Source organism: Pseudophryne corroboree, chromosome 6 (genome assembly GCF_028390025.1).
Source record: "Pseudophryne corroboree isolate aPseCor3 chromosome 6, aPseCor3.hap2, whole genome shotgun sequence".
Taxonomy (NCBI): domain Eukaryota; kingdom Metazoa; phylum Chordata; class Amphibia; order Anura; family Myobatrachidae; genus Pseudophryne; species Pseudophryne corroboree.
This window is the reverse complement of record NC_086449.1, coordinates 495,709,126-495,727,637: the sequence shown is the minus strand read 5'-3', so window position 1 is coordinate 495,727,637 and position 18,512 is coordinate 495,709,126. Positions and strand designations below refer to the sequence as shown.

Below are 18,512 nucleotides of genomic sequence, written 5' to 3'. Positions count from 1 at the left end.
CCGAGTAAAACCGAGTAAAACCGAATCCGCTCATCTCTAGTTTTTATACCATAATCAGTCTCATACCCATCCCTGCAATGTATAAGTAGTAAAATAATCGCTAATGCGATCACTTTACTTCTGGGTTTAGACCCAGGCTGCGCTACTTCACACGTGCATTCGTCAGACTGCGTATGTGGGAACAGACAGTAATGCAGAGGGATCCCAAGGATCCTTATCCTGGGAAGAATTGCATAATGTAACCCACGGGCTACAAACGCCATTTAGAAATGGCATTAGCTGCCGGGCCAAGCTCAGAAATGCTTTGCATTATGGAGCTTGGCGAGTTTTGCAGTTTAGCAACTGCCGTAGAAACTTTTGGTGGCTGCCTTTGTGATCAAAATAGGAGGAACGCAACAGATATCTAGAATATCCATTGCAGTCCCCAATACATACATTCAGGGGCTGTCTAATATTTGTGGGCAGCCCCCAAAACTGACTGTTTTTGGAGATGTCTTGCAAATATTATTTAAATATTCCACATAATAAAATTTTTATATGTAACAAATGAAAAAATGTTTTATGTATTCATTGACTGAGTCTCCCGTCTTTACTGAATGCTAATTTCACAGGGTCCGCAAATTATTACTGATATGACTGTTACTCTACTGTCCTGATTGGTGCTCCTGACCTGCTGTTCAGCAGCTAGACATATTTTATATAGCACTCTTGGGGATATGTATCAAGCCTGGAGAGAGATAAAGTAGAGATGTCCAAAGCATCCAATCACTTATCTAGCACAGTACATTAAATGATACCTGTAGTTAGAAGCATCATTTACTTTGGGCAAATACTGAAATTAACCTCTCTCCACGGGTGATGCATCTTCTGGAAAATATCATGTCTCCGTGTCACTTAATTAACAGGTTAAATTAATAACAATCTCTGTGTCTTGGAAACAGAGTAAGAAATTCACAGTATAAGATAATGTTAAAAAGGGTTTCCATCTTCCGATAATTTTCTAATGGCTTGTCAATACCCTACTGGTACATTTACTTTGAGTTAACATTCACGTTTCTTCCATGCCAGACAAGGGCGGATTAGGAACTTAACGTGGACCTGGAAAAATATGAAAAGTGGCCTCATGTAGGTTGGAGTAATGGGCCCTACACACTGGCAGATAACACTGAACGATATGAATGTTCTCATTCATTAATGAACGAGAACTCGTTCTTATCGTTCAGTGTGTAGGCACCAACGATGAACGATGCGCCGCCCCCGCGCTCGTTCATCGTTGGTGCCGGGTCGCTTATGCATGCAGGCCAATATGGACAATCTCGTCCATATTAGCATGCTGTGCTATGGAGCCGGGTGACGGGGGGAGTGAAAAAACTTCACTCCCCACGTCACTGCCCCCCCCCCCCCCCCACCGCCGGGTCGCCCGTCGGCCGTATCCGCTGTCGGGCAGCTCGGCAGTGGATCGCCAAATGTGTAGTCAGCTATAAGCAGGGTCCAATACAAATTGGGGAATAGCAAATTGTTAGCATTAGCCACAATGGTAGTAAGCAAGGCCAATGCAGCATGGTAGGCATTCACAGCACCAGCAGGAGGATCCTGTCACAGTAGGTGGAGATCACACCAGTAGGTGAGGTAGTGCACTGGTAGGCAGCAGACAAGGGTGACAAGTACAAACATTAAATGATTACTACTACTTAATCCAACAGCAGGGAATTCCAAAGATTAGCAATGATTTGGTAAAAGGTAATTAGAAAAAAGATCATTCTTACTGGGGTCTCATCCATTGTTAAACACCCACTGGTCTCACATTTTTCCTTGCGGTGTAAAAGAATAAATAAGTCACAATGCCTCGGTCTACCATTCCAGTGAGAGATATTCATTACAAGGAGTATCCCAGTGACCACCATACAATGCCCAAGGAGCATCCCAGTGACCACCATGCAGTGCCCATAGCAACCAACCAGGTTCTAGCTATCATTTTATAGAATATATTTGATAAATGATAGCTAGAAGCTAATTGGTTGCTATGGGCAACAAACTCTTTAGAATGTTTGCTACATCTCTCCCATGCCCAGCTGAGCCCACTTATAGTAGTAACCAAATCTCAGGTTTTCTCTCGCCCCTCCATGTTGTAATGCCGGTAGGACATGATGTGCCGTTGGAGCCCCTGAAATGGCATGGCCGTTTCTGGCTCAGATTAGGCCAAAGATAAAAGAAAAAAAGTTATGTTACAGAACAGTGTTATTAGCTAATAGGGGGAGATATTGGTTACACATATAGGGCCTGATTATAGATTTACATAAATCTCTGTTGTTTAATGATCTGCACAAGAGCAGACACCGCACTGCACACGTGCAGATCTGGTCCCGCGACATCCTGAGTAACCTCAGGGTTACTAGATGTCCTATATGCACGCAGATGATCCCGTGCTGCCCCTCAGATGCAGCAGCGCATTACAGAATCTTGGGCTACTTTTTTAAAAAATTTTTTTTACTTAATACACCTCATGTAGCTTTTGCATAATTCTACACAACTGCAGAGATGCCATTAGCGTTCACCTCTGAATGAGCCCATATTTATATAGAGGCAGGGGCGTAACTAGCACTTTGTGGGCCCCATAGCAACATTTTTAAGGCACCCCCCCCCCCCCCCCTCCCCTCAACACAGGTCTCCAGAGTGAGAATGGCAGCAGGGACATAGAGACAGGGAGGGTGGCGGCATGTACACAGAGAGAGGGTTCCGGCAAAGACATAGGGACAGAGATATGCAGCGGGGACTTAGGGACAGAAAGAGGCAGCTGGGGCATAGAAACAGAGAGAGAGGCAGAAGAGACGTAGGGACAGAAAGAGGCAGCAGGGGCATAAAAACAAAGAGGCAGCAGGAATGTAGGGACATATAGAGAGGCAGCAGGGACTTAGGGAGACACAGTTGGGACAAAGAGAGAGGCAGCAGGAACATAGAAACAGAGAGAGTGGCAGCAGGGACACAGAAACAGAGAGTGGCAAGCAGGGACATAGAGAGAATGTGCCGGCAAAGACAGAGGGACAGAGATAGGCAGCAGGGGCACAGAAACAGAGGAGAGGCAGCAGTGACAGATAGAGAAGCAGCAGAGACAGATAGAGAGGTAACTGCAACATGCAATAAAAGAAAGAAAACAGATAAAATGAACAATGGCCCTCATTCCGAGTTGTTTGCTCGTTCTTTTCCTTCGCATAGGTGCAATTTTCCGCTAACTGCGCATGCGCAATGTTCGCACTGCGGCTGCGCCAAGTAAATTTGCTAAGAAGTTTGGTATTTTACTCACGGCATTACGAGGTTTTTTCTTCGTTCTGCTGATCCTAGTGTGATTGACAGGAAGTGGGTGTTTCTGGGCGGAAACTGGCCGTTTTATGGGAGTGTGTCAAAAAACGCTGCCGTTTCTGGGAAAAACGCGGGAGTGGATGGAGAAACGGGGGAGTGTCTGGGCGAACGCTGGGTGTGTTTGTGACGTCAAACCAGGAACGACAAGCACTGAACTGATCGCACTGGAAGAGTAAGTCTCGAGCTACTCAGAAACTGCAAAGAAAAATCTTTTCGCAATATTGCGAAAACTTCGTTCGCAATTCTGCTAAGCTAAGATTCACTCCCAGAGGGCGGCGGCTTAGCGTGTGCACTGCTGCGAAAAGCGGCTAGCGAGCGAACAACTCGGAATGAGGGCCAATGTCAGCAATTCTGCAAATATAATATATGCCCAGATAAAATACATATAAAATCCCAAGTTTAAAGGAAGCAATGACAGGCTGCTTCTGTTGCCATAACAACATGCACACATCTATCCGGAATACGGAAATACAAGTCACCAAGACAGCAGGTGGGTAGGAAATGAAGCAGTCACAGTGCCAACTCCATTGGAATGGTAATGCAGTGATGGAGATTACGGAAGCATAAAAGATGGCACCTGATAGACGCCGTGCCGGAACACGTAACCAATATCAAGTGACATCAGTGTTAATAGAAAAAACACACTGTTGCCCTGGAGATGGGAACGGTTTACGGTCACATGATTTAGAGGAGATCTATGATCGGAGCAAGACCAGCCTCAGCTGCTATGTATTTTTCAGTAGGGGGAAGTGAAGGGATTGGATATTATGGGTATGTAAGGATTGTTTGGATGGACTAGCAACACTCATTACCTTGAAAAAGACCCCAAAAGGGGTTAAAACGCATTAGTGGTATCAGGCGACTGGAGTGTGCAAGGAGGACATTACCTTAAGGAGCAGAGTGCCTGCGAGTCTACCCGGGATATATCATCGTTCCTATGCCCATTTGGAATTGATTAAAACCCAGTTCCAAGATTTCTGGTAATTACCCATTTGCAATCACTGCCTGTCTGATCCCATTCTTGAGTGTTGTATACATGTACCTTTGGCCTTATTTTATTGTATGATGTGTGCTTTTTTTCATAAAAAAAGTATTATGCTATGTATTTTTTCACTCTTTCTTGCATGTACTAGAAAAATATGAGACATCATTGAAAGAGGCATTTGGCACAGTACTGATGAAATTTCTATTGGAAAAACCCCAATATATATACATAGGCATTTCTATCATGGGTGCAATGAGCACGGTGCACACGGGCCCCTGGGTCCAGGGGCCCACACCACACACATGTTGTTTATACTTACCTTTCAGGGAGTACAGCGACAGGCACTGCAGCTGCGAAAAAAATCACTTCCAAAATGGCTGCTGCGCATGCGCAGTAGTAAATTTGTCTCCAGACCATGGCGGGCACGATGCCGGAGCCTACGGTGCCGTGGAGAAGAGGAGGCGCACGCGGAATCTGCACAGGGGTCCCCTCCTCTCTTAATATATATATATATATATATATATAGAAGCTGTGTAGTACGGCACTCAGACGCTGGTAGATGAATTGAGTTCAAGCCCTGGATAGCTGTCAACGTTTCAATTTAATAGAAATTTTTTTCAAGACATATGTGTATGTCTTGAAAAAAAAAAGAAAAAAATTTCTATTAAAAAGAAAAAAATTTCTATTAAATTGAAACGTTGACAGCTATCCAGGGCTTGAACTCAATTCATCTACCAGCGTCTGAGTGCCGTACTACACAGCTTCTATTTACATCCCCCTGCATGCGGAGGAACAGTAAGGGCACCGGACCAAATAACCAGCCATACCAGTGAGTGCCAGATCATTACATTGAATATATATATATATATATATTGTATAGATCTGTGCGCTCGTCTATAGTTCGACAGTTGTATTTACCACTCGGTCAAATTGTGAGGATATTTTATAATCAGGAATAGTTCACAGGCTAAGTCTCAAACAGTATATCTGTATTGCCCTGGTGCAGTCCACAGGGCAGAGATCAAAGGGATTCCGGGCTGCTTAGTCCTTTGTAGATACCTTCTAATCTTCTGGACGGCTGCTCAGTTCTTCAAGGTGCTATATGGTATATAGCAGTATTTCTGTAGGTGTAACAGGGGGAGAAGAACAAGCGCCTTATGGTGTAGTATGATTTTACAAAGTGCGTTTCAACACACATAAAGTAGTATGCGTACCAGAGAGCGGCTTGTATCAAGGCCTATCACTTGGGCTGTTTATCACCATAACAAGGGTGATGTGCTCCTCTCAGAGTTCAGTGAATATATATATATAATATACACACACACACATAGAACACTGTAAGAAAATGGATTTGGACACAAATCCTCTTTATACCACATTCATGCACTTGACCTGAGAGCTCGCCGCCATTCAGTCACGATACCCCTCATTAAATAATACATTCCAATATACTGCCACACCAGGTACTCCAACCCACAACCTGATGCATCCCAGCCAAACACCCCACCCACCGAGCCACTTGATCCCGCATGTAATTTCTAACTACATGAAGCTACCTGTAACCCATAAAAAATAACCAGAACCATACATCGAGCAGATCCATACAGTGTGCAGCCACACATCAAATCCCTTGCAGTCACACACTACATAGATCTGCTCAGCCGCAACGCTGATGACCCCTTCACAGAGTACAAGGTGAGCTTCAAATAGTTAGAACTCTCTAGCTTAGAATTCTCTAGCTTTCTATGCAAGGGCAGATAGCTCAATGAAAATGTCCAACTGCAATGCCATAGGCAACGGGTTCAAATCCCGGGCACATTAGCATCCCGAAATGTAATAAAGGACAGTGTGACTGAACAACAAAGAGCTATCATCTTAAGTCCATGAATGCTGTATAGCAGACATGTCAAACTCAAAATCCCAACTGGGCTGAATTATTAAGGTCCAAGTCTTGTGTGGGTCGCAAGAAAGAGATATTTATACATAAGTATTCTTAAGAAAGGGCATGCCGCCTGAAACGCGTTGATTAGCGCACATTAGAGACACCAGCCACAGCCCCCGGAGGACACAAGTCCAATATCTGCCGTCGACGGGCACACGGGAGAAGCCGCAAGAAGGGAACCAGCTGGTAACAGCTTACCATACAAGCGTCCAGCATTTACCGCCGACGGGCGCAGGGGAGAAGCCGCAAGAGGGAACCAGCCGGGAACCGATGACTATACAGGTACTAGTGTTAGGGAGAGATAACGGCTGTAAGTACCCGCTTCCACTCCCACTCATCCACCAATGGTAATACATTGGAACCTTTAAAGCTTTTAATCTGTGGACTCTCTAATCATCACACTTAAAAGAGCTGTAGACAGTATTATCTAACAATTTTTCCCCCTATAGGTGTGTGTTCACATACAAACAAGCGCTTTATTATTAATAGGGACACCATTGGGTTGCCAAGTGCGGGACCGGGCGATATAAGAGGCCGGGCAGGTGAGCAGAGCTGCACCCTGCTGCAGGTGAGATGCTGGGCAGGAGGTGATGGAGTCGCTCACCTGCTCGCTGGCCGTGCTTTGTGTGCTGGGGGCCGTGCTGCTGGTCTGTGTCGGGAGCCTCTTTCTCACAGCCTACTGCCCCTGCTCCAGCCCACTCCCCTGCTCGCTCTCTGCTGCTGTCCAAAGCCCGTTTCTGCCCGTGGTGTTGCTGCTGCCACCACTGGGGCTAGGGGGTGGCAGCTGCTGAGCCGGCCCCTGGTCATCCTACGGAGCTCGGACGAGGTGGGCTACATTCCGCGGTGGAGGCCGGAGCCAGGCACCGCTAACCTGGTCAGCGTTCTGGCTCAATTCCCTGCCAACGGTCCACATAAAGACCCCTGGCCAGGGGCCACAAAAGGATACGGTAGGGGCAGCATGCGGCTTGTGGGTCGCGAGTTTAACAGCCTTGCTGTATAGGTATTAGCCATAGAAGGGGTCAGGGTAGGAGATAGGGACGGTCAGGAGATGCTGGGCTTCAAAAAGCGGGGAAGCTGAAAGTGAAAGTAATTAAAACAGGTAATTGACAAGTGCTGCCAACAGCACACCCTACCCTGCAGCACTATGTGCGGTGCACCCTCCGCACACACCTAGTTACGGCCCTGATTGGCACTTTCCAATTTGCTGAAAATCACACTTTCATATATTTTCCTCCAGCACTCTACTTGTCCGTTGAGACCAGCAACACGTGCAATTAGAGGAATCTGAGGAGACCACTGTTCCTTTTTTGTATGATATTGGAGCAACACTAAAAGGGCATATTTAACAACACTGGGGTAGATTCATTACATGTGCTCAGCTGCGCAGAGTTGTTAACAAAAAAAAAAACGTTAGCAATTGGGCAAAACCATGTTGCACTAACATGCAGAGAGATGTAGATTTGGGTGCGCTGCGCACATAACATAATTACAGTAGCTTATATCTGTTCGGTCCTCCATGGGCTGCGAACAGAAGAGGTCAATAGACACAAAGTGAAGCCATTCCAATGTCAACTTGCAAGTACTTGAACAGTACATGTGACAAATATGCTGTAATCTATAGCAACCAGACAATGCATTTACACGGTCGACTGATTAATGATTGATCAATATGTAATATAGCACACTTTCACAGCTTGCATAGTAATTTTAATGAACTCTTAATGTATCATAATATGAAATATGGAAATTCATGCAGCTAGCAGTTTTTACAAAAATAATCATTTTTTTATAGCATTATACAGTATATTAGTGCCTGAAGTGAAACTAACGTATTAGTTGTACAATGGCAGACATAGCCCAATGGGGGTCATTCCGAGTTGATCGCTCGCTAGCTAGGTTTAGCAGCCGTGCAAACGCTATGCCGCCGCTCACTGGGGAGTTTACTTTAGCTTAGCAGAAATGCGAAAGCTTGTGCAGCCGAGCTCTGCAAAAACAGTTTGTGCAGTTTCCGAGTAGCTCTGAACCTACTCAGCGCTTGCGATCACTTTAGCCTATTCGTGTCCGGATTTCACGTCATACACCCGCCCAGCGGACGCCCAGCCACGCCTGCATTTTTGCAAACACTCCCTGAAAGCGATCAGTTGACACCCAGAAACACCCCCTTCCTGTCAATCTTCTTGCGACTGTCAGTGCGACTGAAAACTTCGCTAGAACCTGTGCAAAACAACAAATGCCTTTGTACCCGTACGTCGCGCGTGCGCACTACGGTGCATACGCATGTGCAGAAATGCTGATTTTTAGCCTGATCGCTGCGCTGCGAACAACGGCAGCTAGCGATCAACTCGGAATGACCCCCAAATGTGAGGGATTAAATCAACACAGTTACTTCTTGATAAGGCCAAAATATTTAAGCTTAACTGCAACAATTAGAAAATATCCCATGTATACATGCCAACATGATGAAAAATTAATTGAAATAACTATTGTATAATTGCAAATGCAATAACCTATTGTTCCTACCTTATAAGATCCATAGGCTGTAACTTGTAAAAACTCCAGGGGTGCACCCACTCTCTGTACAACAGATTTCTCTCATTGGGACATCTGGGGTCTTCCGCTGGAACGTTAAACCTACACTACAGAAAAGAAAAATCAATAAATCAGACCTTGAGAAAAACTATGCACTTATAGCTTCTAGAAACATCCGAAAAGTCCAAAGCAGTCCTGGAAAAAAGCACTATCTCTGTACTACTGTGCATGGTGTTCAAAGAAATAATAAACATTGAAAATTCCTTACATCATGAAGAGGATATGCTGCCTTGTAAATGCCCGAGTCCAGGAGTTTGTTAATGCCAAATTTTTTCACATTATCTTTAACTGCATACTCAACCCGGGACAGAATGAAGTGCACCTACAGAGTCAGAAATCTTCAATGGTGAAAATATCCAGAATAGGTGGTCTTACAAACAAAGGCTTCATAATTCCCTATTTCATTTATCAGATATAGGTACAACAATTTATGATGACAAAAAATGCCACGGGCCTAAGAGAAAAATTGCACTATCATAATACTTAAAATATCAACGTGGTTAATCCGGGGGTAACATGAGTTATAGTAGCTAACTAGTCATAAAACATTATTCAGCAAGTTTGTAGAATCATCACAACTTAAAACAGGTTGAACACGATGGGCAATTTGCCTCTATTCAACCTCAAATACTATGTTACTATATAAGAAAATAAAATTTCTTCGCGATTGGTCCAGTTTAATAGTATGTTCAGTCAGTGGTCTTTAGTAATATTCTCTTTTTCAACAAAGCTAATTCTTCACCAAAGGTCATGGGAGAAAAGATATTTGTTGGAGGGAAGACAAAGGGGAGAGTTCAAAGCTTCTGGTTACTTACAATTCGGCTTCTTGTTGCGGGAGTGAAAAAGATTTCTCTGTCCTGGATATAAAACTCATCCATACGATCCTTTTCAAAAGGTGCAGTGAAGAATTCTTGTTCTGGTTTAATTACAGCTTCACTTACGCTAAAGATTTTTCTAAACCAATTAAAAGCGGATTTCTTCTGCCTCAGATCATTGGGTTGTAACGGCAGCTTGATGTGCATCACTTCTGCATATGTACACAGCACCTCCCATGGTGCATGCACCTTCACAAACACGAGTCTGTCATCAGCCACCTACAGAAAGATATAGAGTGTCAGTCAGGAAACTTCTGAGGCAAGGTCTACATCTTACATTGGGCTTAATAGTACCCACGTAGATCTATAGCACATAACGCAGCTCTTACAGCTCCAAAATGCAATGCATTTTCCATAAAATCAATCTCTCTCTCTATACAATAAGTTTCCGGATGTGCAGCGCATTGGTAGAGTAAACACAATCTAACTGGTTGTGAACTGTAATCTCTAAATAAAGTTCTTATAAAATTTTAGGGCTCAGAATCATATATAAGCAGCACTACATCCCAAAGAAGTCCGCTTGTTCACTTCCTTCACACACTCATTATGGAGCCCAACGGAGGCTGCTGGAGAGCCATGAACTTCTATGACTACAAGAGTGGTCTGCGGCAGTAGGAGAGTTTTGACCGATTGCAAGCTGCTTTTGTGGAGGAAGCACCGTCCCAAGCCACTGCGTGTGAGTGGTTTGCAGAATTTGTTGTAGGAGATGGCCCCTAGAAGATGAGGAGTGCTGTGGCTGACCTGTGTCCACCATCACAGAGGACAAGATTGCTGCAATGCGAGCCATAGTTGATGTGGATGCCAGGGTGACCGTTGCCCAGTTAGAGAAGGAGATAGGCATCTCATTGGGATCAATCTGCTTGATACTCCATGAAAAGCCTGGCCGGAGCAAGGTTTCTGCGCACTGGGCGCCTCATCAGCTGACTTGAGAGCAGAAGGAGGCTTGGGTGACTAGGTGCTGCAACATGCTGGCCAGGTTTGATGGTGGTCGCTCAAACTCTGACTGGGAGATCATCAGTGGCGATGTATTCTGGATCTATATTTTCGACCCCGAGACCAAACAATAGTCGGCTCAGTGAACCCCAGCACACCACAGAAGTTCCAACATGAGCGCAGCATGGCCAAGCAGATGGTGGCTGTTTTTGTGGCTATGTTTGGTCATGTAGCTACCGTACCACTCGTGCAGCAGACGTCACTGGGGACTGGTACACCAACCAATGCCTGCAGCAATTGCTGAAAACAATCGTGGTGCCCTTCTCCATCGCAACAATGCACTTGCCCACAAGTCCAGGAAAGTGGTGGATTTTCTGGTCCATGAACGCATCCGGGCGCTTGGTCATACAATTCAGACCTAGCCCCACGCGACTTCTTCATGTTCCCACAAATCAAGCGCAAGATGCGTGGGATTTGTATTGAGTCACGGGAAGCTGCAGTGGAGACCTTAATTCAGCATGTAGAAGACATAGCTGCTTCGGACTGGTCCAGCCGCTTCAGTGGTTGGAGTGCATGCAATTTTGCATATATTCCTCTGGCGAATATGTTGAAAAAATTTAATGTTCACTCTGTTTGTAAATATAATACGTTTTGTGCATCCAAAGAAATATTGCACACCCCTCATATAGAAATTGTACATCAAGGAGCACATCTAAATGGCCACAATAAATGGCAGCTCTTTGTTTTAAAAGGCTGTAAAAGGTCCCATACCTTTAGGCACATACCTATTTTCCAGAGGTAATTCAAACTGTCCCTGTCATAATGTTGCATGTATATATATATATATATATATATATATATATATATATATATATAGCCAGCAACATCCACTTTGAATAGAAAAAAATACTTTGTATTTATTGCATATAGCAATGAAGAAATAGGATTTTAATACCTACCGGTAAATCCTTTTCTCCTAGTCCGTAGAGGATGCTGGGGTCCACTTCAGTACCATGGGGTATAGACGGTTCCGCAGGAGCCATGGGCACTTTAAGACTTTTCAAGGGTGTGAACTGGCTCCTCCCTCTTTGCCCCTCCTTCAGACCTCAGTATAGGAACTGTGCCCAGGGAGACGGACATTTCGAGGAAAGGATTTATTTTTAATTTAACGGTGAGATTCATACCAGCTCACACCTCAACCATGCCGCACAACATGGCATTCAACATAACACACGCCAACAGACATGAACCATTTGCAGCAACATGCTGAAAATAATTGTAACACAACACTTGTGCAATTACAACAAAGTAACTACTGCAGGTAAAGTACGCACTGGGTCGGGTGCCCAACATCCTCTATGGACTAGGAGAAAAGGATTTACTAAAATCCTATTTTCTCATACGTCCTAGAGGATGCTGGGGTCCACTTCAGTACCATGGGGTTATAGCAAAGCTCCAGTACGGGCGGGAGAGTGCGGATGACCCTGCAGCACCAATTGACCAAACTTGAGGTCCTCATCGGCCAAGGTGTCAAACTTGAAGAACTTTGCAAACGTGTTTGACCCTGACCAAGTAGCTGCTCGGCAAAGTTGTAATGCCGAGACCCCCCGGGCAGCCACCCAGGATGAGCCCACCTTTCTACTAGAATGGGCATTTACCGACTTTGGTATCGGCAATCCTGCCATGGAATGAGCGTGCTGAATCGTCCCTCTGATCCAGCGCGCAATAGTCTGCTTAGAAGCAGAACACTCAATCTTGTTGGGAGCATACAGGACAAACAGAGCCTCTGTTTTCCTTATCCGAGCTGTTCTTGCGACATAAATTTTCAAAGCTCTGACCACATCAAGAGACTTTGACTCCGTTGGTTCATATGGAAAGACGAAACCACCTTTGGAAGAAATTGTTGGCGAGTTCTCAACTCTGTCCTATCTTCATGGAAGATCAGGTAAAGGCTCTTGTGAGACAAGACCCCCAACTCAGACACCCGCCTTGCGGATGCCAAGGCCAAAAGCATCACCACTTTCCAAGTGAGAAACTTCAATTATATCTCCTGTAGAGGTTCAAACCAATCTGATTGAAGGAACTGCAACACCACATTAAGGTCCCATGGTGCCACTGGAGGCACAAACGAAGGCTGGATGTGCAACACCCCTTTCACGAATGTCTGAACTTCTGAAAAGGAGGCCAATTGTTTTTGAAAGAAAACTGACAAGGCCGAAATCTGGACCTTGATTGAACCCAATCTTATGCTCGCATCCACATCAGCCTGCAGAAAATGGAGAAAACGTCCCAACTGAAACTCCTCCGTAGGAGCCTTCTTGGATTCACACCAAGACACATATTTTCTCCAAACACGGTGGTAATGTTTAGACGTTACTCCTTTCCTGGCCTGAATAAGAGTGGGGATGACTTCTTTGGGAATACCCTTTCGGGCTAGGATCCGGCGCTCAACAGCCATGCCGTCAAACGTAGCCGCAGTAAGTCTTGATACACACACGGCCCCTGCTGCAGCAGGTCCTCGCGAGGAGGAAGAGGCAGAGAATCTTCTATAAGAAACTCCTGAAGTTCTGGATACCAAGCCCTCCTTGGCCAGTCTGGGGCAATGAGGATTGCCCGAACCCTTGTTCTACTTATGATTTTGAGAACTTTTGGTTTCAGTGGAAGTGGAGGGAAGACATATACCGACCGAAACACCCACTGGGTCACCAGTGCATCCACTGCTATTGCTTGAGGGTCTCTCTACCTGGAACAATATCTCTGAAGCTTCTTGTTGAGATGAGATGCCATCATGTCTACTTGAGGAACTCCCCAAAGACTTGTCACCTCTGTGAAGACTTCTTGGTTGAGGCCCCATTCTCCTGGATGGAGATCGTGTCTGCTGAGGAAGTCTGCTTCCCAGTTGTCCACTCCCGGAATGAAAATTGCTGATATAGCTCTTGCATGCCTTTCAACCCAGAGGAGGATCTTTGTCACCTCTGCCATTGCCGCTCTGCTTTTCGTTCCGCCTTGACGGTTTATGTACACGACTGCTGTTACATTGTCCGACTGGATCTGCACGGGATGATCTTGAAGAAGATGTACCGCTTGTAGAAGACCGTTGTAAATGACTCTCAATTCCAGAACGTTTATGTGAAGGCAGGTTTCCTGACTTGACCATTTTCCTTGGAAGCTTTCCCCCATGTGACTGCTCCCCAGCCTCGGAGACTTGCATCCGTGGATACTAGGACCCAGTCCTGAATCAAGAACCTGCGTCCCTCTAGTAGGTGAGAACTGTGTAGCCACCACAGGAGCGAAATCCTGTTTTTGGAGGACAGGATTATCTTCTGGTGCATGTGTAGGTGGGATCTGGACCACTTGTCCAACAGGTCCCACTGGAATACTCTGGCATGGAATCGGACAAACTGTATGGCCTCGTAGGCCGCTACCATTTTCCCCAACAACCGAATGCATTGATGTATTGACACTCTTGTTGGTTTCAAAATCTGTTTGACCATTCTCTGGATTTCCAGAGCCTTTCTACTGGAAGAAATACTCTCTGTACTGCTGTGTCCAGTATCATCCCCAGAAAGGACAATGTTGTCGTCGGTTCCAATTGTGACTTCGGAAAATTCATGATCCAAATGTGTTGGAGTTCTGACAGGGAGAGTGCAATATTCTGCACCAACCGTTCCTTGGATCTCGCTTTTATCAGGAGATCGTCCAGGTAAGGAATTATATTGACTCCTTGTTGTCGAAGGAGGACCATCATCTCTCTCCCATCACCTTGGTGAATACCCTCGGTGCCGTGGAGAGCCCGAACGGCAACGTCTGGAACTGGTAATGGCAATCCTGTACTGCGACTCTCAGATAAGCTTGGTGAGGAGGATAAATGGGAACATGCAAGTAAGCATCTTTTATGTCTACTGACACCATGAATTCCCCTTCCTCCAGACTGAAAATCACTGCCCTCAGAGATTCTATCTTGAACTTGAACCTTTTGAGGTAGAGATTCAGATTTTTCAGGTTTAAAATTGGTCTGACCGAGCCGTCCGGCTTCGGAACTACGAAAAGGCTTGAATAAAAACCTTCTCCTTGCTGTGACAAGGGTACCAGGACAATAACTTGATCCTGACATAATTTTTGAATTGCAGCTGTTACGACTTCTCTGTCTGGAAGAGAAGCTGGCAAGATCGATTTGAAAAATCGGCATGGGGGGACGTCTTGAAACTCCAGTTTGTATCCATGGGACACTATTTGTAAGACCCATGGGTCCAGGCCAGATTGAAGCCAAATCTGACTGAAAAGTTTCAGACGTGCTCCCACCCGAGCGGACTCCCACAAGGGAGCACCAGCGTCATGCTGCAGATTTGGCAAAAGCAGGGGTTGATTTCTGCTCCTGGGATCCTGAAGATGCTGCGGAATTCTTTCCTCTTCCCCTTCTTCTACCTGCAAAGAAGGGGGAACCTTTGGCCTTTTTGTATTGTTAGGCCGAAAGGACTGCATGTGAGAGTGCTGTGTCTTTTTCGCCGGTGCAGGGGCATAAGGTAATAATGTCGACTTACCTGCGGAAGCCGCAGAGACTAACGCATCCAGCCCATCTCCAAACAAGGCATCACCTTTATACGGGAGAGCCTCCATATTTCTTTTGGAATCTGCATCAGCATTCCACTGGCGAATCCACAACGCCCTCCGAGCTGATACTGCCATGGTAGCGGCTTTTGAACCCAAGAGTCCAATATCTTTCATGGCTTCTAGCATGTATGCAGCAGAGTCTTTGATATGACCTAACGTTAGGAGTATCTCGTCTCTATCTATCGAGTTAATTTCCGATGACAAGTTATCTGACCATTTTTCGATAGCCCTACTCACCCACGCGCAAGCAATGGTGGGCTTGAGCAACGTACCATTGGGCACATAAATAGATTTTAACGTAGTCTCCAACTTGCAGTCTGCCGGCTCCTTCAGTGAAGCCGTCCCAGGTGCAGGGAGAATCACCTTTTTAGTTAACCTTGACAGGGCACTGTCTAATATGGGGGGGTGACTCCCATCTTTTCCTGTCCTCTGCCGGGAAAGGATAAGCAACCTGAATCCTTTTGGGAATCTGAAATTTCTTTTCAGAGTTTACCCAAACTCCCACAAATAGAGTATTAAGCTCATGAGAAGGAGGGAAAGTTACATTCATTTTTCTTTCTTTATAAAAATAAGCCTTCTCCTGAAGTACAGGAGGAGCTTCCGTAACTTCCAAAACTTCCTTTATAGCAACAATTATATATTGAATGCTTTTTGCCAATTTAGGATCTATCCCCCTGGAATCACTATCGTCGACACAGGAATCAGAGTCCGTGTCGGCATCAGTATGTACTATTTGTGCAAATGGTCTCTTATGTGACCCAGAGGGGTCGCCTGCGGATGAAAAGGCAGAACTATGAAAAATCACATCTTCCAATGATTTTCTCAAGCTCTCTGCAGGAGACTCAGACTTATCTAATCTCTTACCGATATGATTCACACGATCACGTAATTCTTTCACCCATTCAGGCTCGTGGTGTGCCGGCAGTGCCACCACATTACAACTCTGTGTCCCTAAAATGTCTCCCTCAGGGGAAGAGCTCCTTGCCTCAGACATGTCACACACATGCACAACCACACCACACACACTCCGGGACTTATAGGGGACAGACCCACAATAAAATCTGTCAGAAGGACACAGATAGGATTTGCCAGTTCACAACCCAGCGCCAGTAATAAATTGTCTGTGAAACACAAAATGCCCACTGACATGCAGCGCTTTTATAATGGTAATCACACAATATATAGTACCAAATTTCACTGTGCCCCCCCTGTTTTGCACCCTGATACTTGGTTCAGCAGTGGAGGAGGACCAGTGTTCTTCTCTGCAGCCTGGAAGGAGAGAAAAAGGCGCTGAGCAGTGTGCTGGCTGACTGAGGAGGAAGGCCCGCCCCCGTAATGGCGCGTTTCTCCTCAGCATTTATGAGGTAATTTTTTATACTGGCAGGAGTAGGACTGTGCCTCAGCATTTTATGCCCCTTTATTTGCCAGTTTTACTAGGTTTCATGCTGCCCAGGGTGCGCCCTCCCCCCCCCCCCACGCCCTGCACCCTGCAGTGCCTGTGTATGTGTGGGTAGCATGGCGCGCAGCCTTCCTGCCTGCTGCTCGGTACCTTTTAGCCGTCACGATGTCTGAAGATTTCTTCTTACACTCACCTGTCTTCTTACTTCTGGCTCTGTAAGGGGGGTGACGGCGGGCTGTGGGAGTGAGCACATAGCCGCAGCTAGCGTTCAGTTCCCTTCAGGAGCTAATGGTGTCCTGTCAGCCAGAAGCAGAGCCATGAAACTATTCAGGAAGTTGGTTCCTACTTCTCTGACCCCTAAGTCCCACAAAGCAGGGAGACTGTTGCCAGCAGTTCTCCCTGAAAATAAAAAACCTAACATAAGTGTTTTCAGAGAAACTCAGTAGAGCTCCCCTGGAGTGCATCCAGTCTGCCTGGTCACATTTTCTAAACTGAGGTCTGGAGGACGGGTATAGAGGGAGGAGCCAGTCCACACCCTTGAGAAGTCTTAAAGTGCCCATGGCTCCTGCGGAACCGTCTATAACCCATGGTACTGAAGTGGACCCCAGCATCCTCTAGGACATATGAGAAAGTGCAATGCATTGCACTATTTCATTGCTATATGCAATAAATACAAAGTATTTTTTTCTATTCAAAGTGGATGTTGCTGGCTATGTTTGTTCGTATTGTAACCTGTATGAGCCTTGCACTCCGTCTGTTGGACCTAAATGTATGCTGCTAGCCTCATATTATATATATATATATATATGCACACACACACATATATATATATATATATATATATGCACACACACACACGCATATATAAATATATATGCACACACACACACACACACACACACACACGCACATATATATATATGCACACACACACACACACACTGTATATGTATATATATATATATATATAAAAATATAAAACAGGGTCAGCACAAATCTGACATGCTTATAGAACTACTGGAGGTGAGATCCAGTCCAGGTATTTTGTGTGTTCAAGTCTGAGCAGCAGTAGGCATGATTACAGACACCTGTCAGTTTGTTTTAAAAAGGTTTCAGTCACAAGAAACAGGGCTCCTGATGGTGAATTAGTTGCCCAAATGATAGGCCAGGGGGTGGCTAGTGTAAGGAGTCCTGAATCTACAGTTTGAGTGGCTTTGTGAGACATGTGCTATAACCTGTGATTTGCCTGTAACCTGCTGACATTGTGCTAAGGTCTGCCTGTTTTGGAAGCTGTGAATAAACCAACCTGCCAGCTGTAACTTTTACATTGGTGTACGTGATCCCTGTCAATATATATATATATATATATATATATATATATATACACACACACACACACACACACACACACACACACACACATAGAGGAAATATCAAAAACATATCCTCATAATGATTTGCTCTGCATACAATTATATTTCTGTTTAGGCAGTGGTGCAAGTAGAAATGTTTTCTTAGTGGTACGGATATAAAGAATGGGCGTGGTCCAGTGTCATGAGGGGGCGTGGTCACACAAAACTAAGAGTGGCTACATGACAATAGGGGTATGGACACATTATGCCATGCACCGTAATGCCCCTTACACATTATGCCACACACTGTAATGTCTTACATATTATACCACACACAGTTATGCCACTGACACCATTTTATGTCAAGAAATAATATGGACACTCACAGATCGTGTAGCCTCTAGCTGTAAGCCATTCCTCATAAGATTGGACTCATAGGCTTGTCGCTTTTTCTGCAATGTGACATCAG

The 18,512-nt window shown here is 45.2% G+C and overlaps 1 protein-coding gene across 1 annotated transcript in view; it reads right to left on the bottom strand.

Moving 5' to 3' along the window:
* Positions 1-18,512, bottom strand: part of ANO6 (anoctamin 6) — a 199,090-nt gene that overhangs the window by 89,589 nt on the left and 90,989 nt on the right. The window contains exons 4-7 of the mRNA XM_063927350.1: positions 18,430-18,495; positions 9,689-9,967; positions 9,082-9,195; positions 8,805-8,920 (exon numbers count right to left, since the gene is read on the bottom strand). Of these exons, the coding sequence (XP_063783420.1) occupies positions 8,805-8,920; positions 9,082-9,195; positions 9,689-9,967; positions 18,430-18,495 (575 nt within the window). The remainder of the gene's footprint in view (positions 1-8,804; positions 8,921-9,081; positions 9,196-9,688; positions 9,968-18,429; positions 18,496-18,512) is intronic.